At 35.0% G+C, this 21,498-nt stretch overlaps 2 protein-coding genes and 1 long non-coding RNA gene across 4 annotated transcripts; 2 read left to right on the top strand and 1 right to left on the bottom strand.

Annotated features, from left to right (window-relative positions):
• Positions 1–386: 386 nt before the first annotated feature.
• On the bottom strand, positions 387–1,151 carry LOC110916419 (histone H2A.1). Its single transcript, XM_022161163.2, has 2 exons — positions 884–1,151; positions 387–785 (listed from the first exon to the last, which is right to left on the bottom strand). The coding sequence occupies exons 1-2, from the start codon at positions 1,088–1,090 to the stop codon at positions 546–548; spliced, it is 447 nt and encodes a 148-aa protein (XP_022016855.1). The 5' UTR covers positions 1,091–1,151; the 3' UTR covers positions 387–545.
• A 1,325-nt stretch (positions 1,152–2,476) lies between these two features.
• Positions 2,477–10,661, top strand: LOC110916667 (importin-4). 2 transcript variants are annotated; one of them, XM_022161362.1, is made up of 18 exons: positions 2,477–2,916; positions 4,435–4,567; positions 4,693–4,826; positions 4,932–4,977; positions 5,050–5,901; positions 5,975–6,190; positions 6,268–6,357; positions 6,443–6,696; positions 6,775–6,863; positions 7,189–7,229; positions 7,583–7,613; positions 7,714–7,836; positions 7,952–8,169; positions 9,047–9,142; positions 9,233–9,345; positions 9,428–9,563; positions 9,988–10,092; positions 10,182–10,661. In XM_022161362.1, the coding sequence occupies exons 1-18, from the start codon at positions 2,642–2,644 to the stop codon at positions 10,380–10,382; spliced, it is 3,153 nt and encodes a 1,050-aa protein (XP_022017054.1). In that variant the 5' UTR covers positions 2,477–2,641; the 3' UTR covers positions 10,383–10,661. The 2 variants fall into 2 exon arrangements, with proteins under 2 accessions (XP_022017054.1, XP_022017055.1); XM_022161363.2 differs by having other exon boundaries at positions 4,904–4,977; positions 10,182–10,651.
• Positions 10,662–19,196: 8,535 nt separating this feature from the next.
• On the top strand, positions 19,197–21,139 carry LOC110917774. The gene is made up of 2 exons (XR_002580851.2): positions 19,197–19,472; positions 20,971–21,139. It is a non-coding gene; the product is annotated as an uncharacterized LOC110917774 (long non-coding RNA).
• Positions 21,140–21,498: the final 359 nt, after the last annotated feature.

The following is a 21,498-nucleotide window of genomic DNA, read 5'->3' on the forward strand; positions in this document are numbered from 1 at the left end:
ACACTGCCGCCATCCCCGCGATGAGTGAATTCGGTGACCAAGATTTGGGTGTAGTTATCGCATGAGAGAGAGGAGAGAGAAGGGGTGATGGGTCCACTCTTTTTCCACCAATCATATTTTTTTCTTCTTTTTTTATAAAAAAAAATATGTGAGTGAAGTGATGTTAACGTTTAAGTGCAAAATGGGGACTTATGAGGGGAGTTGACGTGGCACGTGCTGATTGGGTGTGTGTAAGAAAAGGGATTCCCCTAAAAGATGAGTGCCCCTCTCACCCCTTAGGCACATACTTGCATGCATTTACATTTATTTTTTTTATATGTTTATATTTTGTTATTTTGCATATAACTATAATAAACTGTGTTTTGATTATTGTGAAAAACACATAATTCGGAAGTTGGAATCTCATACTCCATAACTTTTACTCTTATAAACCACTTAACATTTGAATTACAGAATCCTATGAGTCATGTTCAAATGCAGCCAACAGCCATACACATCTAAACCCAAAATTATATTTTCAAACCCAAACATGAAGGATCTAGCCACTAAGTTCTAAGCTTTTTTGGCGACTTTGTAGATTTTGGAGTCTTCTCAACCTCAGCAGATGAAGATTTCTTGGGCAAAAGCACCGGATTAATGTTCGGCAGCACACCTCCACTTGCAATCGTAACACCAGCAAGCAATTTCCCCAATTCCTCATCATTCCTCACCGCTAATTGCACATGCCTAGGGTTTATCCTCGTCTTCTTGTTATCTCTCGCCGCATTTCCCGCCAATTCCAAAACCTATAATAAATCAAATTCAACAAAATCAATTATAAAACTTCAACAAATCCTAAAAACAAAATTGAATTGAATTGAATCGAACGAGGTGCAAACAGTACCTCAGCGGCAAGATATTCGAGTACAGCAGCAAGGTAGATCGGTGCTCCAGATCCGGTTCTTTGAGCGTATCGGCCTTTTTTCAAAAACCTAGCGATTCTGCCAACCGGAAACTGGAGGCCGGCCTTGACGGACTTTGTTACCGACTTCTTTCTGTTGGCGGCACCTTTTCTTCCTCCGGCGGCCTTTCCTGTCTTACCGGCTTCCATTGATTTGATTGAGCTTTGAGTTTCTGCGTATAAATTGAATTTGAAATGGTTGTGTGAAGATTACAAGGGGAAATGGGGTTTATATATTGAAGGCGGGTGGTAGTTTGTTTGAATTTTGAGATGCGAGTAATCTGACGGTGGGAAAGCATGCCATGCTGGCAATCCGTGGTCGAAGCCTTCCCCGTTCACCCATTTGTAAAAAAATCCAAGTATACATGTAATTTTTTTTATTTTTAAATAATAATATTTCAAATTCATTAAAATGCCAAAATAATGAATTACCAACAAATGGCAGGTAAAAGCTACGTCACAACCTTCTTTTGAATTGCAAAACCGATCCTACTAAAGACGAATCGTCCCTTAAAAGTTGAGAAGTTACTATTTACAACCCGTTAGACCATGTTTAGGAATTTCACGGCTTCTGGGGCTAGGAAAGCAAATTAAGGTATTAAAATCAAATAGGATAAACACGGATTGATTCTCTAAACAAGCCTTCTCGTGTTTAACGACCTTATATGATTCCGCCTTCAACGTTGCCTGGCCAGCAACAAACCCAATATTCCTGAACCCAACAAGAGGGACACTCTTGTAAGGTCCATATGTTTTCCCTGACCATCCAAGCACAATCTTGAAAGCCAAATCGAACCAAAAACATTTTTAAGTGATATGAAATATTGAAAGCCAAATCGAACCAAAAGCATTTTTAAGTGATATGAAATATTTAAAGGGCTATAATATATTTTCACATTGGATAACTTTTTTAAAAAATAATTGTTTGATTATGGACAAAATATAGGATGATCTGTGTACTTTTTAAATTTTAAGGACAAAGTCTTGAAATGGTAGATATAACTAAAATACATAAAATTTAAGGGTATGTAGGAATTACATAGCGTCTCTATAGCTTTGTCTCTGTAGGTCACGAAAGTTGTCCCTATAAGTGTCGTTGTTTAGACGAGTTTGTAGAGACGACATATCGTTTCTACAAGTTTGTGCTAAAAACAATTAAGAAAAATAATATTAATATTTACCAAGTAAAAAAAAAATCACCCTACAAGAAGAACACCGACGTATGTCATCCTTATAGGGTATTTTTATTGTCGTCATTCTGTTTGAACTTGGTGCATTTCTACCAATCTTGAAATCTAACAAAACCCAAAGACCACCCATATAACAAATTCCAACCTTATTATATCCTTCCTTCCCAAAGACCCAACCTGAATCGAACCGAAAGATATTATATAGTGATAGACAAAGTACCTTTAAAAATATCCATTTCTATAAAATTTTCTAGATCCGACACTGAATATACCGTTGTAACTCAAACCCTTATTTTTTTTTCATCATAAAAAAATAAGATATATTTTTTATTTTGTATCATTTCCAGTTTTAAGACAACACAAGAAACAAAACGGATCTAACGACCTTAACCAACTATCCCACCATGTTCTCCATGCGCCAAAAGCAAAACCCTAACCGTTCTTCTCACAACCTATACGTACATACATAGATATACAGAGAGAATGATAGAGCGAGGAACGGAAGACAACAATGGCGCAATCACTGGAGCTTCTCCTGCTTCAATTCCTGATGCCGGACAACGAGGCGCGACAGAACGCAGAGGATCAAATCAAGCGTCTCGTTAGGGATCCAGAGGCGGTTCCGCAACTTATCGATCATATTCGCAATGCAAAGACGCCTAATGTCCGGCAACTCTCCGCCGTTCTCCTCCGGAAAAAGATCTCCGGTCACTGGCCGAAGCTTCCGGATGAGATTCGCCAGCTTGTCAAACAGTCTCTACTTGAGAGCATTGCAACGGAGTATAGGTTGAGATATTTTGATGTTTATGTGATTTGTTTGATGAATTTGTTTTTTGCATGATTAATTGATTAGTCTCCATTAGGATGTTATTTGATCTAAGTATGTTTGAATAATAGAAGTGATTAGCGAGTTTCGGTTAGATTTAGAAGTTCCAGTTGATCGCCGAGCTTCCTCTAGGTTATAGATATCATTGTGTGCCTTAGAATTGCAATGTTCGTGATTTTAAAGTTTGAGGTTTATACCAATTTTAACATCAATTTATTTTATGCACAGTTAATAGATTAGTTATGTATAGTTATGTCTCCACTAGGATGTGATTTGATCTAAATATGTCAGAATAATAGAAATGATTAGCGAGTTTCAATTAGAATTATGGTTGAATTTGAAATTCCTGTTGATCACCGAGCTTCCTCGTGGTATAGATATCCTTGTGTGCCCTAGAATTGCAATATCCATGCTTTTAAAGTCTGAGGTTGAAATTAATTTTAAGATCATTTTATATTGTATCAGCACTTGTTTTTCTAGTGATTGTGGTATTGTCTGGTACATCATAGCAAAGTGATCAATCGGGTGTTAATTTTAACTCCTGATATTGCATCTTGATGATTATTGTCTGCTGTAGTCCTAAATTGCACCCTAAGAAATTGAATTCTTGTGCATAAATAGTACCCATTATCATGTTTAAATAGGAATAAATTAGACGACGGATAAGCATAACATTTGCCAACTAAAGTTATATTTAGAATATTTGGGCAGACATGATTGCAGTCGATTCTTTTTTGGTATGCAAGAAACAACCATGGTGTCTCTACTCGTTAGCCTACTAAAGTTATATTGAGAATATAAGGAACAATAAACTTCAAAAATGACATGTAAATGCTGTTGAAAAGTTTAAAGATATCTAGGTTGTTTTGGGCTGCAATGAATATCAAAACTTCAAAACAAGGCATGTAACATTAGATTGGTTAAAGACCATGGGCGAAGCTTTTAAGGGGCGGGAGGGGGCGGCCGACCCCCCCGAACTTTTCGCTCAGTAGTGGAGAGTATGCAGTTTTCGTATAGAATTTTTTGGGTATATACGTTTTCGAGCCCCCGGTTTTATAGAAATTTTTAGGTCCGGTGACTTCTGCCCTCCCGGCCGGGAATCTCAAGCTTCACCATTGTTAAAGACCATACTGATCCCGTTACATTTGAGGTTCATAAGTGAACCTTCAACGTAAGATTATTTTCATCTTTACTTTGAAGAAGCCGAATAAATGGCAGAGGCCTGGCTAGTTTGCTCATTTTTAATGCGCATATCATGTTTTAAAATGGTAATCATCTTATGGTCTGTTTTCTGACCTTAACAGAATTATTTAGTGTCACTAAGCAGAGGCTTCATCATCATGTCTTATCTTCTATATGCAATCGATATGATTGTATAAGTTGGGTTCTATACATTAATGCTTCTTCGTATTCATCTTGTGCTTCTTCTTCACACCATCCACAAAACTGATTGTGTTATGGCTATCTTGCATTGTCAGCCCATCTGTGAGGCGAGCTAGTGCAAATGTGGTGAGTATTATTGCAAAATATACAGTTCCAGGTGGCGAATGGCCAGACCTACTGCCCTTTATATTCCACTGCAGTCTGAGTGCCCAAGAAGATCTGAGAGAGGTGCTTCATTTGTGCTGTTCAATCTGCATTTTGATTTCAAAAATGATAGTATGCTATATTTATTTTAACCTACACCACTAACTGTTGATCAACTAAAACTAATTATATCCTTCTTTATGATGCAGGTGGGATTATTATTGTTTAGCACCCTAACTCAGACAGTTGGGGATTCATTTCAACCGTATTTTGTAGACTTGAAATTCCTTCTACTCAAGTGCCTCCAAGACGAGATCAGTGATGTCAGAGTTGCTTCTCTCAAGTAATATTTTCTGTCAAAACTTGTATTTTAGTTTTAATGTTTAAGAAACTAAACAAGTACGAGTGTTATCTTATAAGGAACTTTGGAACTCTATTGTTTGACTAGGGCGATTGGGGCTTTTCTTGAGTCCACTCGTGATAGTTCTCAATTGGTGCGTCTATTTATTTAGATACCTTTTTGTAGATTTTTTCCTCTGAACTCATTCTAATTCATATACATGCAGGTTAAATTTTGCGAGTATATTCCCAGCATACTGAATTATTCAAGAAAATGTCTAGTATCTGGTGATGAAGATAATGCGTTAATTGCTTTTGAGATATTTGATGAACTGATTGAATCTCCAGCTCCTCTTCCTGGAGAATCAATCAAAGCCATAGTCCAGTTCTCTCTTGAGGTTTGCTCTAGTTCAAGTATAGAAATTAGCACTCGTCATCAGGCTATTCAAATTATTTCATGGCTTGCAAAATATAGATCCAGTTCACTCAAGAAGCACCATTTGATCATTCCAATCCTCCAAACTATTTGCCCATTGCTTACAGAACCAACCGGCAATGATTTAGATGATGATCTGTCATCAGATCGAGCTGCTGCAGAAGTTCTTGATACCATGTCTGTAAAGTTGTCAAATCAAGTGTTTCCACCAGTTTTTGAATTTGCTTCTGAAAACAGTCGGAATGCTGATCCAAAGTTTCGAGAAGCTTCTATCATGGTTTTGGGTTTGATCTCAGAGGGTTGCTTGGAGTTGATGAAAGAGAATCTTGAACCTGTTCTCCATATTGTCTTAGAGGGTTTACGAGATCCTGAACAGGTTGTAAGAGGCTCCGCATCATTTGCATTAGGTCAATTTGCTGAGTATCTGCAGCCCGAAATTATCTTTCATTATGAAAAGATTCTCCCTCGTTTATTACGATCCCTACAAGATGCATCTGATGATGTGAAGGAGAAATCATACTATGCATTAGCAGCGTTATGTGAGAACATGCATGAGGAAATTGTCCCAATTTTCGATACAATGTTGGGAAAGCTACTTGCTTCTCTCCAACATAGTCCAAGAATATTACAAGAAACGTGTTTGGTAATGATGCATTCTTAGTGATTCGCTTGCTGATATATCAACAATTATTTCAAAATTTTCTTTACTTTTTCAGTCTGCAATTGGTTCAGTTGCATCCGCTGCAGACAAAGCATTTATCCCTTATGCAGAAAGGGTTCTTGAGTTGATGAAAGCTTTTATGGTGCTTACAAATAAAGAGGACCTCCGTTCACGAGCAAGAGCTACTGAGTTGGTGGGGATAGTTGCAGTAATCGTTGGAAGGGAAAAAATTGAACCCCTTTTACCACCTTTTATCGAAGCTGCAATTTCTGTAATGATTCTATCATTTGTTCTATCCTAACTTACACTACATATTTGAAGTGCTCTGACTTCTAACACACGATTTAGGGTTATAGGCTCGAGTGCAGTGAACTTCGCAAGCATACTCATGGACTTTTTAGCAATGTGACAGAAGTTTTAGAAGATGGAATGGTTCGGGTATACACTCGACTTTTGACTATTTTGTAGAAAGCCTGATTTTTCTATTCTTTGTTGATTTTTGCTATTATATTATTGTAAACAGTATCTTCCACATGTTGTACCTTTGGCATTCTCTGCTTGCAATCTTGATGATGGACCTGCTGTAGATATTAGTGATTCCGATGACGATGAAGATGAAGATGTTGTTGGATTGGGTGTAGTTTCATCTGATGATGAAGCTCAAGATGAACCAAGAATAGGAAATATCAGTATAAGAACAGATGTTTTAGATGAAAAGGCTGCTGCAACTCAAGCCCTTGGTCTATTTGCCCTTCATACAAAGAGTGCCTATGCCCCGTATCCTTTTAATAATTTGTAGTTTACAATGTCAACATATACCAGCACTTAGAACTGTGAGTCTTAAATCATATCAAGATATTTGGAAGAGTCACTTATGATTATGATGAAGCATTCTAACTATTTCAATGAAGATGTCCGACTTCAGGCAATTACTGGTTTAAAACGTAAGTAACAATAATTATTTTCAAGAATGGCTGGTGTGTGGTCTTGGATCACCAATTTGGTATCCAAAACATGTTCAAATAATCAAATGTAAGTAACAAATGCAACCACTTGTTGCACACTTGCACCCGGTTTCTCCCTTTTAATGGACATGTCACTGTCATATATACTATACACAAATACATACGTGCAGAATAAAAAGTATAATTTAAGGATTGGTAAGTTAACATAAATGACTATAACTTATAAGGATCTGATTACGAGCACATGGTTCCACTTAATCTGTAATTTGATTCATCTCTAAAAGTCAGTTGGTTCTGATTGCAGATATTTTGACAGCTGCTCATGTCGTCTTACAAGGTCATAATGTATGGGCATTTCATTACCCATCTTCCCTTTTAGAAATTTTATCTATTTTCTTTTGCATCTGAATAAGTAAGCTATTTTATTGTATGTATGTCCTTACAATAGGGACGAGGTGGCTAAATGGGATGAAACCATATTATTTGTCTAAATTTGTTCAAATAACTAGTTGTTTAATAATATGTTTACAACAGTAACATTACGCCAGTCTCCATAAATTTTCAACAAACTGGCTTAGGAGGTTTTTTTAAGCAGACTTTCGACCGCTTTGACCCATTTGTCCCGTTTCGTTTTAAGAAATAATCACCAACTGTCATAATCTTCTGGTTGAAGTGTAAGTTTCCTTTCCAATTTGCAGGACAGAACGCCAAAGATTAAACAAATTCTTGGTAAGTCATAAAATGTTACCTGCAGATGACCAGGGGATCCCAGATCAGTCTTTAGTCATTGAATCAGTTTCTTAAATTTTTACAATGTATAACATTCCAGATTCTGTGATGACAATTTATATTAAGACAATGAAGCAAGATGATGACAAGGAAGTGGTTGCTCAAACTTGCATGAGTGTAGCACAGATCATCAGTGATTTTGGATACGTTGCCATGGAATCTCGTATGATCTTTTATTTTGGTTGTAAATTATGAGCTCATATAATAACTAGCTATATATGTTCTAACTTCTTATAAGTTATAAGTCCTCGTTGTCTTTTTTTTCCAACGAATTTCAGACATGGCTAGGCTTGTAGAGTCATCTCTTGTATTGCTACAGCAGATGTCCACATGTCAACAAGTAGAATATGACAGTGATATTAAGGTTTATGATCCTGGACAAAATGAAGTGCTCATGGATGCTGTGACAGACCTCCTTCCTGCTTTTGCCAAGGCTATGGGTTCCAACTTTGCACCTATCTTTGCAATTCTGTTCAATCCATTAATGGAGTTTGCAGTGAGCTTGCTCAATACTATATCATGTTTTTATTTTCTAAAGATGGCAAAATGAGGGTGTCGGGGGGTAACAGGTCAAAACGGTTGGTACTTTGGGTTGGTTAGCCCGAAACACATTTTCCCAAAAAAAAAATCATTTATCAGTGTGCTAAATATGATTACAAAATTATGTCATGTCAATGATAATCTTTTTTTTTTTTTTGAATATTATGATTTTGCATAAAAATATACTTTGGACGATGTTTGACCCGTTTGAGAAAAAAAAACATAACCTAGTCGAATAATCCAAAAATAAGCGGCTAGAAATGAAACCCCTAGTACTTGGAATGGATTAATTTCATATATACCCTTACAAACTTGAAAAATCTCATATATACCCAACCAAAACTAAAAATATCATATATGCCCTTACAAAGTAGTTAAAATATCAAATATACCTAATTAACTAAAAACAATCTAATAAATGATCATTTTACCCTTATTTTTCTAACTTTAAGTTTTCATATATGCTCATCTTTTACCTTCATATTTTTCTATAACACATTTTTAGCTTAAATTTATTTTTACCCATTTTTATTTTTATTTTTTTATTTTTACCCACAAACAATAGTATAGTCTATATATAATATTTAAGCTGAATTAATTAAGCTAGAAACGAGTAAATATAATATTTGAAGTTAAAGGTCATATATGAGATTTCAAAGTTTTAGAAGAATAAGGGTAAAATTGTCATTTGTTAAATTGTTTCTAATGAATTGGATATATGTGATATTTCAACTACTTTGTAAGGGTGTATATGAATTGGGTATATATGATATTTCAACCATTTGGAATTCGTCACATTCTTCTACAACTTATATCAAACCATTGGCCTGCAGAGAGGCTCAAGCTCACCTAAAGACTGGACTATGGTGGTTGCATGTCTTGCTGAAGTTGCTCAGAATATGGGGGCTCCAATTTCTGGTTATGTAAATGTAATCTTCTAGTGGATATGCTGTCTAAATGCCATTTTTCCATAGAATTTTGTTGTTATTTGAGTGTTGGAAAATTGCATCTTGTTTCAGCCGTTGATGCCCTTTGTACTAAAAGAGTTAGATTCCTCATCAGCAACCAATAGGAGGAATGCTGCATTCTGTGTCGGAGTGTTGTGCCAGAATGGTGGAGACTGCAGTCTGAAGTACACTTCTTTCACTTAGATTTTTCAACTTTGGCCATTTTAGTACCTTTTTTATTGGTTCTTTCTGTTTCTTATCTTTCAGATACTTTGATGATGCATTGCAATGCCTTTACCCATTGTTTGAAGAATCTGAACCAGACCATGCGGTTAGGGACAATGCTGCAGGTGCAGTTGCAAGGATGATTATGGCACACCAGGATTCTGTTCCATTAAATCAGGTTTGTATACTAGACAGGTAGCCATTTCGAACTGTTTACTTTTAAATGGCTCGGTCCGGGTTATGTTTTATCACTAATGTCTTAAATAACTAGTTTAAAGTGTGTTTTAATGCATAAAAACCTTCTACATCATTTTATTCGGAAATATGTAATTTGTCTTTAATAGGCTAGGGTTTGCTATTCAGAAAGGGGTAGCGGCACAGCTTGTTGCTCGCTTACCTGCGATATTGATGTAACTCGGCCAGTATTTTATATATATAAAAAAAAACTTTTAACGGTTAAAAAAAAAGTGTTTTGGGCCTACCAAAATGTTACCCGTTTTAACCCACCTCATATACTAGTATCATATTCTTCAGGTTTTGTTCTACCGATTCGTAGTATCTTTTAGGAAATGCTCAAACTATCTTTAACCTCCAATGATCAGGTTCTCCCTATTCTCATCAAAGTTCTTCCTTTAAAAGAAGACCACGAGGAATCTGTTCCTGTTTACACTTGCATTTGCAACCTTGTTTTATCATCCAACTCACAGGTAGCTTAACACATATTCTTCTTCCCTCTAAAACTTGGTACTTAGTCATTAACACGTGTTTCTGGTTTGTACCACCAACTTTTAAACAGATCCTCCAGCTAGTTACGGATTTGGTTGTTGTATTTGTACAAGTAGCTATCTCACCGCTTGAAACACGAGAAGTTAAACTTCAAATAGGAGGGGCTGTTTCTCACTTGATATCACTTTATGGTCATCAAATGAAGCCCATCTTGAGAAGCCTTCCACCATCATATGCCCGTGCACTAGCTGCTATAATACCAAAGAGTTGAAGATGAAGACAAAATATGTTTAATGCATGCAACCTCCTGAGTCATTTTCAATACCCAGTTAACTACCTGCCAGTAGCCAAAATGGGACGACGAGTGGGTCGGGTAGGTGTTGAAATTGGTCATTTTCTAGTTGCAGCCAAAAAGGGGCAAGGTGCGGTTGGGTTGACCAACAAATACTTTTATCTATTTTAAAGTAAAAATTAACAAAGTTGATGTATTATATATGAGAACACAAACCAAATTACTACAATAAGAAATAAATCTGGGTATTACAAAGCATGTCGATGGGTAGATGTTGCAAAATGGTCGTGTTAGGTTTGTTGGGTAGTGGGTTGAAACTGGTATTTTTAGTGCAGGCTACAATGATTCGACTTGGTTGACCTGTGAAAGCAAAACCATAATAATCTAAATGTTTGAATAGGGAAATTTATGTAGTTGTATCAATTAAAAATACAATGTGGTCGAATTTCAATCCATATGACTCACGCGTGACCTTTTTGACCTGTAACTTTTACACTATGTTCCAGAGTTTTATTTTTAAGAGAAGAGAAAGGATTTAGGAAGAAAGAAAAGGGTTATGGTGTTCCAGAGTTTTTTTTGTGGGAAGAAAGAAAGTGAGGAGGAGAGAAAAAGAGGGTTTTTTGGATTGCAATTGTTTCTCTCCAAATCGGGAAGATTGGGAGAGAACAGATTAATATAAGTTCACGTTTTCCAATTTTACCCTCATCAAAAAATGGCGGGTATATCTCCCACAACCCGCCATATCTTCAACCCACCTTCATCATCTCTCCCAGAATCTCGTATCTTCAGTTTTCATCAACATATATCCCACATCTTGATTCAACTGTTCATCATCTTTGCTACTACTATCCAACAACGATTAGCAATTCATCTTCCAGGTAACAAACCTACATTCAATTTATCATATACATGTGTTTTAAATGAGTTTCTTAGATGAGTTTTGTATTAGGCTGAAGCAGCCTAGGGCTAATTTGCAGTATAAGATGAGTGTGTCGCAATTTTAGGGTAATTTTGATGTTATTTTGTGATTGAATGAATGGTAATTTAGGTAGTTCAGCTTATTTTAGTTTTAATTGTGTTTGATTTGTGGATAATTAGGTTTGCACTTATTTTAAAACTTGTTTATTCACAATCTACAACTTATTTGAGAAATGTTTATGCGAACACAATTTGAATACTTATGTAATTGAATATGTTAGATAATTTCCATAGTTTATTATATGGATTGAATTGAATATGCCAGTTAATAATCTTTGCAGTTTAATTATTTTGAGGTTTTAGTGCATAAACTCTTCTATTTATAAGCTCTTGCATTTTGTTTATATATCCATCTGTGTCTACAAAAATAGACTATCAAACATATAAACTGGCGCGATTTTTTTTCGGCAAGCTCAAATTTCAGCTCGTTAACAGTTTTATCTAGCGGAAATGAGTTCACACCACTAAGTTATGTAAGATATGAAGTATGATTGCAAATATAATATTTCGGCCAAAACGGTATGGGTCGAAACGGTCAAGCGGTGGACCCCCTGTTTTTATTGCTAACGAAACCAGAGTTTGGACTTGACAGTCAGCATAGTGCCTTGCAGTTTCTGGTTAATATCTTGGAGCGTCCACAGTGCCGTGCTGACTATACTTTGTCTTCTCACCAAGCCATTACGCGGTGCATGATGGGTGTTTGTCGGCCCCGGTACGCGTTTAAACACCCATAACCAACGTCGCGCGCATAAGAGATGCCTACACAACCAATGCCTAAACGCGCGTAACGACACCAGCCCAGGTTCAGAAAGGATTGTTTATGATGCTATACTAATATTTCACTGTTGTTCCTCTTGACCAAATTGAATCAGCCCAGGTTCAAAAAGGCCTAACCGAGTTCACTCAGAAACTGTGTTCAGCCTCAACTGACTCGGAGAAAGCTGAAGCCCAAATTGGAGTGGATGTTCATAGTGCTCTTAATTTCGCTCTTACGGGTTGAGAGTAAGCTGGAAAGTACAGAGTACCCATCTCTCTTTTGTGATCGTTTCGAGATCAATAATAGTTCTCATTACAGCCATTTGTAAAGGCTATTTACGAAACCGATACCGTGATGTGGTCTTTAAGGGGTTAAAAAGTTAGAAAACCAGTAGAAGTTGAGTGCGAAAATGCTAGAGGGACTAGAACGCTTACTACTTCGCCTACGCTCTTGAAGGTTACTTGGACATGCTTTAGAGGATGAATGGGAAAAGAACATGAGTATGTTGGATTTGGAGTTAATTTTACGTAGTGTTTACCAATTCTGTGTTCAAAATTGGTTAAGTAGTATAATATAATAGTATGGTCTATGATATGATTATTTTTATATGTGCTGAAGGTAATGGGTTTGCAATTACAAATCGATTATGCATTCATTTTGTTGGAAAATATATGAATGGCATTTTGCAATAAGGGGACTCAGTATACTGAGTTTGAAGGAGGAATTTATCATGGTCGAATTCAGTTGCCTTCAGAGTACCCGTTTAAACCACCATCATTTATGTTGTTAACGGTAGTAATCATTAGAAGATTAGAAGGGTATAATAGTAAAATTGTTACTTTTCTTTCTTTTCCTCTCCACTCGGGAACATACAAAATGTTTATTTTCCTTTCATTTTCTTTCCTTTACTTTTAAACTTGGGAACACAAATAAATTTTTAACTTTTCCTTTGTATTGTTTTCTTTTCTCTCCTAAACTTTCTTTCTTTCCTTATCTTTCCTTTATTAAACTCAGGAACACAGTGTTAGCTTTCTTGTTTCTGATTCAACCCATTTGGTATAAATAGCAAGTAAACGGATTGAAATTCTCATCTCTGCAAGTTGTCAAACAACATTAGAAAATAGTGGTAGAGGAAGGGAAGATCAGGATTGATAGGTTTGATGATATGAACCAATCGGATTTGGGATAAATAATCCGTTGAGTGGATTAAGCTCAAAAGAAAATAGATGGAAACTAGAAGAATATTTAGAGAGAAACTCAAGACTTAATTCATTTCATTCATAATAATCTCAACACAAATATGGCTTATATAGCCTTACATACGAAATGGAAATGTATAAGCAACATAACGAACCACTACTTACGAAAACATGGGATCATGGGCATTCCCATATCTCCCTTTATTCTCACACACATTAATATGCATAAAAACTAATTTTGAAATAATAAAACCCACGTGTAGCTTCATTTGACCATGCCAGCTTTGACCACTCTCATCCTTAATTAAAGGAATAATTGAAACATGGAAAACATCATTTTAGGAACATACGAACTGAACATTGCATGGCAGAGAAGGAACACATCATTTGATGAGCATGATTTTGGGTTTTGGATTTTGGATTTTGGGTTTGACGGGGCATAAACTAGAAAATAGTGGGAACTGATGGATAGACAAGCATTGGGGGTGATCAGACTTTCGTTGGCAAACCTCGTCAGGATAGCTAAATGCCCTAGCCAACATGAATGAAAAGCCGTCCACCTCAAACAATATATATATATATATATTTGATTTGAAAGTTGGTCAATACTAGAATGAATGAAGGTGAGTTTGTTACATCTCATATGAGTGGTCTTGGAAAATGGCTTGAAATATCTCTTCCATAGAATAGATGCCCCTACTTGTTAATGTCCTGGTTAGATTTGAGTTCTTTTACTAAACCGAGGAAGTCCCTTGTAAGACCCCTACTTGTTAGTCCATTTGATACTATTATTATTTTTTAAATAGATTTCGACTATTTTTGAGTATTAACGATTTCAAATACATTTGAAATACCGAGTTTGTTAGAACCTTTTAACAAATAAAACATTCTAATGTTTTGTATGTAAATTCGCCATTTAAAACATGACGACGAATTATTACGCGGAAGCTTGAATATTGAGTGTGTTCAGTTCTTCGTCGAGCTTGATCGTCATCCGGTACCTCTAGCATTCCTACATTTCATAAAAAATATGAAACGAGTTAGTCATTTGATGTTTAAAACATGTTTCAACAAGTTCCCTATATCAAACAATTGAACAGCAAGCTTTTTGCCAAATTTTGTGGCCCTCGCGGGCCGTGACCGAGACATGCCCGGCTGTCGCAGGCCGCCACTACCTGTCGCGTGTCGCGACATACTTTTACTCCTCCGTCGCATGGCGCGAAGGACTCCTTTTTCCAGCGAGTTACAGCTGTTGTGCTGCATATTTTCCAGCCAACTTATTTTTCACGGAAACGAGCATAACTTGCTCGTTTTTAATCCGATTTACGTCAAGTTTCTTCCTACGTGATCGTAATTTAATTCTCCATCATATGGAGTTTACATCCAACATCCGAATTAACAAAATTTTAAACTTTTAAGCCTTCGGCTTAAAATGTAATTACGAACTTTTTGACCCATTTGTGTAATAATCAAACAAACATGTTTGTTTGATCCTAATTTCTTATGAACCTCATATTACCGATATTTTATATCATATTAGGTTCAAATCACTGGTTTCATAAGTATTTTAAATCCATTTTCACTCATATGCTTATTTTGACCCGTTAAGGGATTTTAAGCATATTTTAGACACAAATCGCTTTCGTTCGTTTCTAGCATTTTATTACCACATTTCTTATCAAACAATCTTCCTTCACAACTATATTTGTGTCGGATTTAATGTAGTAATTTATAAATTCCGAGTTTTACCCCTCAAATCCTTATTTTACGGCAAAGACTCTTATAGAGTCAATTGACCAAAGATTTACATCTTTTACTTTTGATACTTATTCTAAGTATTTATTTAATCATAAAACTCGTTTCCAAACAACCTTTAAAAATTGTTTGCTCATTTTAGCTTACAAGGGCGTTTTGCTCCATTTTAACCTTTCATTTACGACGAAAGACTTTTGAAAGCATGTTTGACCAAAATTCTTCTTTTTAACTATGATTTTGTTTGAAAAGTCATTATGCTTGTTCAACGCAATGTCTATTATTTGAAACATTCGGTTTACCTATTAAAGTAACCAAATGTCTATTTTTACTTCATTTAACATTCATTGAACCTTACGTTCTAAATGAGTGTTACCCTATTACACATACCTGGCTCGGATCAATATATTGACCCGTTTTTACTACCTTTCTTTTATAACCGCTAATTCATTGCGATGCTAATATCCATTTAATATTTACTCATGAAATAATATAACTTGACAATAGTCATTAGTCGATATTGTCAAAAGGTAATATCTTCACCTTTTGACCAGTTTAGTCTAAGTAACCGATTTTATTGGCGAGATGATGTTTATTACTATCTCGTCTACATGACTCGCTCCGGTTTACACCGCACGGTCATTTTCCTTATAAATCATTTATTGACTCTTTTGATCCGTTATAACTTCCGCTATAAAGTGTCTTTCACAAACTAACGGTAATCGTCAACGAGTGATCGAATTACCGTTTTACCTTTATTATTTGTATTAGTTTACCTTATGAGGTAATCATTCAAAACTCGTTATTTATTAGTTCTTTCATGACTAAATAACCGTATTATCTCTTTTTAACCATTAAACATGGTTTATCTTTATTGTCTTTTGTTCCGAACCGCACATGTTGTGGCGGAACATCATAATTCAAACAAGACTTTATGTTATTCAGAACGTATAAAATCAATAGGTATTCAATAAATAGAGTGTAAGCTTTACTTGCCTAGCATCCAGATTTTTATGTCGAAATTATCATTCGATCATATAATTGGTCATTTTGACTTTTAACAAGTCAAACTATCTATTGACAAAAGTAATTACACGATGTAGATCAACTACTCGTGTTATTACTTTGTCAATATCCGGTAAGCATCATTCTTATGCTACCGGTTTAGTTACTTATTCAATCAAGTTCATGTAATCGAAATTCATCGAATTAACACAACTTTAATCATTTTTAACACATGATGATATCAAACATCATTCTAACATTAATCTATCATCATTTACGTTTTATCATACAAAACCCGTTTCATAGCAAGTATGATCATAAACTCAAACACACAATTTGTTCAAGTATTTCCTTATTTCTATCATATATGATGATTATAAACACAATTATATCATCAATTTCATCATATGATTAATACCCACTTATCCTAGTGTGGTAATTCATCAAATCATTCAATTTATAGCTTCTTATGTATAATTTTCACTCAGGGTTTGGTTACTAAGCAATTATACATCATAATTCATCCCTAATTCGCAGATTATGAGATTTATCAAATTTCACGACTATTCCATCCTACGATTTTTATGTCGAAATTATCATTCGATTATATAATTGGTCATTTTGACTTTTAACAAGTCAAACTATCTATTGACGAAAGTAATTACACGATGTAGATCAACTACTGGTGTTATTACTTTGTCAATATCCAGTAAGCATCATTCTTATGCTACCGGTTTAGTTACTTATTCAATCAAGTTCATGTAATCGAAATTCATCGAACTAACACAACTTTAATCATTTTTAACACATGATGATATCAAACATCATTCTAACATTAATCTATCATCATTTACGTTTTATCATACAAAACCCGTTTCATAGTAAGTATGATCATAAACTCAAACACACAATTTGTTCAAGTATTTCCTTATTTCTATCATATATGATGATTATAAACACAATTATATTATCAATTTCATCATATGATTAATACCCACTTATCCTAGTGTGGTAATTCATGAAATCATTCAATTTATAGCTTCTTATGTATAATTTTTTACTTAGGGTTTGGTTCCTAAGCAATTATACATCATAATTCATCTCTAATTCGCAGATTATGAGATTTATCAAATTTCACAACTTCAAGAATCATCAAAATTTTACGTACATTATGATCCCCTAGCTTGGGTGATCATTAATTCACGTTCAATTATGAATTTGAGCGTCAATTGGCCCTTCAATTTGATGATTTTGTAAGAATTAGGGTTTTGAAGCTCCTAGGAGCTTTCTTCTGGTCGAATGCAGAACACACACATATTGTGTTTTGTTTTGTTTTGTTTTGTTTTTATTAGATAAATTTCAACTTATCCAGCTTTAACCCTTCATGTTTGGTTAGTTATTAAGTAGGGCATAACGCACTTAATTCCTATAACATTCCCTCTAATTAACTAGGTTAAACATTCCTAGTTAACTTAGTGGGTTCGGGAAGATTACAACTCGTTTTATTTTAAGTCCCATTAACTCGGGCTTCTTATAAACTTTATTTCTCAAAAGCATTATTTTCCCCTTTTTATTAAATGTTAGGTTTAGTTATATAAATCCTAATATTTTCCGGGTTAATTTTACCACTAACGGTACTTTACCCGTCTTTTGATATTAACGTGGTTTGATTACCAAACCCGTTTTCAGGGTGTTACATCCCTAACTGAAGCTATCATGTTCATGACCTGTTGGAGTACTTGGAGAGCTCACAACGAAGTCATCTTTGGCAGTCGAGATGGTTATAAAATGTTGGGGAGAATCTCATACATGGAACTTGGGGAGGGTACAACTCGCAGATAATGAAACTCTAGATATCACGGGCATAGGAGACATAGTATTGAATACCTCTCCAGGATGTACTTGGACATTGAATGACGTCTGAGACTTATCATTAGCCTGAAGAGAATGCTTATCTTAGCTAGTTGGTTGGATGATTATGGATATCATGCTGGGTTCAATAGTGATAAATGAAAAGTAGTCAAAGGAAGCTTGGTCGTTGTTCATGGTAAGAAAAGAGGTACAAGCTAATAAATAGAGTTCACCTTGTATGGAGATGTCAGGACTGAAAAAAATGAAAGTTGGGTCCGATGGATCGTATAGACAGAAAAAGGTTACCTTTATAGATTCAGTAGTTCAAAAAGAAAATACACTTCATAAAGGACCAAAATGCAAGGTACAAGTTGTGGCTAGGGGCGAATGTAGCTTATATCAGGGATTGAACTGTGCTACCTCTCAACTTTGTCTCTGATTTTTTTTCCATTTTATGTATAGGATACCCATAAGCAAATACAAAGATACCCCTGAGCTATTTAAATGAAGAGAGATGGGCAGGGCCGGCTTTGGGCCCGACAAACCCGTGCCAACGCCCGAGGCCCTAAATTTCAAAGGGCCCGAAAAGTTTTTATAAGCTTGTATATATTTATTAAATTATATATTAGTATATTTATCCATTTATTATACAAAAAAAGTAGGGTAAATTACACTTTTCGTCCTTTATGTTTGTATCAGATTGCAATGGATACCCTTAAACTTCAATAATTACAGTCACAATCCTTTATTTGTAAAACCCATTACACCGTAGGTCCTTTAGCACTAACCATGTCTGTTTTAAACGTTAACCTTGGTCATGTACACCCCATTTGAGGGCATTAAAGTCTTTTTTATCATGATCTTCTTCCCTGTTATAAAGGCACACTCACCATATTCAACTTAATTATCTTTTTCACCATTAAAACCCAGACCACCATAACCACCCACTGCAAATGAAACTCCTCAAATCCTCATCCCTAATCTCAACTCAAAACCCCAACAATCAAACCCAACAGAAACGATATTCGAACTAGAGTTTCAATCAAACCTCCACCGCCAGAATTTGACTTCAAGACCAAAATATTTTCCAGATCTCGAGCCCTACTTGCAGAAACACATCCGGAGTTGCTCGATTTAGCCGATGAACGGAAATCAAACCTAATCATCATCACAGTACGGAAATTCAAAACTCTCAAAACTAACAAAAAAAATTAGAAATACCTCGCTGAGATAACGTTTATGCGAGTGAAGATTTTCGACGAAAACCTCTTCTTCAGGATCTCTACTCCGTTTGCCACTCGGAGATGCGACTGTGGAAGATGATGGAGAAGCAGTTACAGATGCAGATACATGAACCGATTCCGATTCAGATGTAGTTAACGATGTTGCGTTTGTTTCCGAAGCATCTTCTACTGTCATTCTAGAATTTTCGCACCAAAATTTTTTAATTTCAGAAACAGTTGAGGGAACGATGCGTGCAATTGAAGCGAGTACGAACAAAATGGATGCTTTGTAACCAACGAGCAGGTATTGACACCATATCACACATTTGACACCCGTAACGATGAGAGATTTACATTTCAGTGTTTTACAGGTTTTATAATATACGATTTTTGAGTTTTTTCCCAAATGAGTGTTGGTGGAAAAAATATTTACTAAAATGGGTGACTTGAAAAGTATTTACCAAAATGGGTGTTTTTCCTTGTTTTTAACTAGTCTTTAAATTTGTTTATCTCTATTCTAATATCATTGGATATAACCTAATTCAATATTAATTAAAGAAATTAGGGTATTGCTATTTACTAATTAATATTAGGTTTGTATAAATTATTGATTAAAATTTAAAAGAAATCATTCCGTTAGATTATGATATTTTATTAAAAGTTTTTTTTTAATTCCTCTAAAGATGTTTTCTTAAACAAGTTTTAGTGAATTTTTTAATAGGCAGGTTTTCAATTTTTTAGATATAGAACTTTTAATGAAGATGAAAAGGATAAAGCTCATAAACAAATAAAAACATAAAGCTAAACTATCCCGACTACGAATTAAATAAAGCATAAAGCTCTAGCAAAAGAACTAATAAAAACAACTTTATTAATCACTCCGGTTCAAATTGAAGCTCATAAACAAATTAATGCATAATAGCTAAACTATACGAACTACGAATTAAATAAAAATGAGCTTTACTATTTTAAAAGGAATGTTCTTAAAAAAAGCAGATACAGGCACAAAAACATCAAATGGAAAAACAAAGATAAATAATAATAATAATAATAATAATAATAATAATAATAATAATAATAATAATGGAGAAACAAAGAAAAATAATAATTAGATAATAATATTGCATTAGTTATCATTAAATTAGGTTTTATCCAATTAGATTAGGAGAGAGGAAACAAGTTTTTGTTAGAAAAAACATATTTTGGTAAATATTTTTCAAACCACCCAGTTTGGTAAATATTTTTTCCATCAACACCCATTTGGGAAAAAACTCTACGATTTTTTAGTAAAGTTTAGATAGAGATAGTAAAGTGTGTGGTTTTTTTAGAGAGAGGGAGAGTAGAAAGAGTGCAGGTGATGATTTTAGAGAAACAGGGTAATTTAGTTTTTTTAAATCCTTTTAAATTAAGGTTTTTTTCTTCTAAGTAAATAGGTAAAATGTCTAAATTGCCCTCATGTGCAGTGCATATGGTCAGACTAACTTGATAAATTTAACCTGATTAGTGTTAAAGGACGTCCGGTGTAATTGGTTTTACAAATAAAAGATTGTGACTGTAATTATTGAAGGTAAAGGGTGTCCATTGCAATCTGATACAAACATAAAGGACGAAAAATGTAATTTACCCAAAAAAGTATTGGTGGTGTAGTGGCAAAAACCATCTCAAAATAATGTAAAGGTCTCAAGTTCGAGTCTTTCGCCATTAATAAGTTTTTATTTTTGTAATTCATTCACCCTTAACCATAATTTTTGGCCCAATTTTTTTTCGTCACCCGATGCCTAATTTTTTTTTCGAGTTTTCAGGGACGGCTCTGGAGATGGGTGAAGATGTGACAACTCGAGTTTCCAAGATTCCTTATTCGCATTTATTGCACGTTAACTGTTTAATTGTTTACTTACACGACTTATTGCTTTGTAATTGTATACGTTGGATTATATGAACTATATGCTGAGATGTTGATTTGATGTGTTATCCATGCAATGTGATCAAAGTGTTTATCATGTATACTGTTGAAAAACTTAAACTGTTAAACTTTGAATGACCCGACGAAACAGATTTGTTTCGCCATGCACACACACGACGAAACGCAAGTGTTTCGCCATAACCCTTAGTGACGAAACAGGGGGTTGATTCGTCACATACATCTCGACGAAACAAGTTGTTTCACCACACATTGATTCGCGAAGCCCAGTAAGGGCCCAACACATTAATTCGAGTATTAAAACGCGAAACAGCCTCAGTTTCACATCTTTTAACAAAAATCAGAAACCCTAAGAGTTCCCTTTCTCTGTTGACGGCAATCTTGTATTCCCGAAGCCCCGAATCGATCA

This window comes from Helianthus annuus, chromosome 11 (genome assembly GCF_002127325.2).
Source record: "Helianthus annuus cultivar XRQ/B chromosome 11, HanXRQr2.0-SUNRISE, whole genome shotgun sequence".
In the NCBI taxonomy this organism is placed as follows: domain Eukaryota; kingdom Viridiplantae; phylum Streptophyta; class Magnoliopsida; order Asterales; family Asteraceae; genus Helianthus; species Helianthus annuus.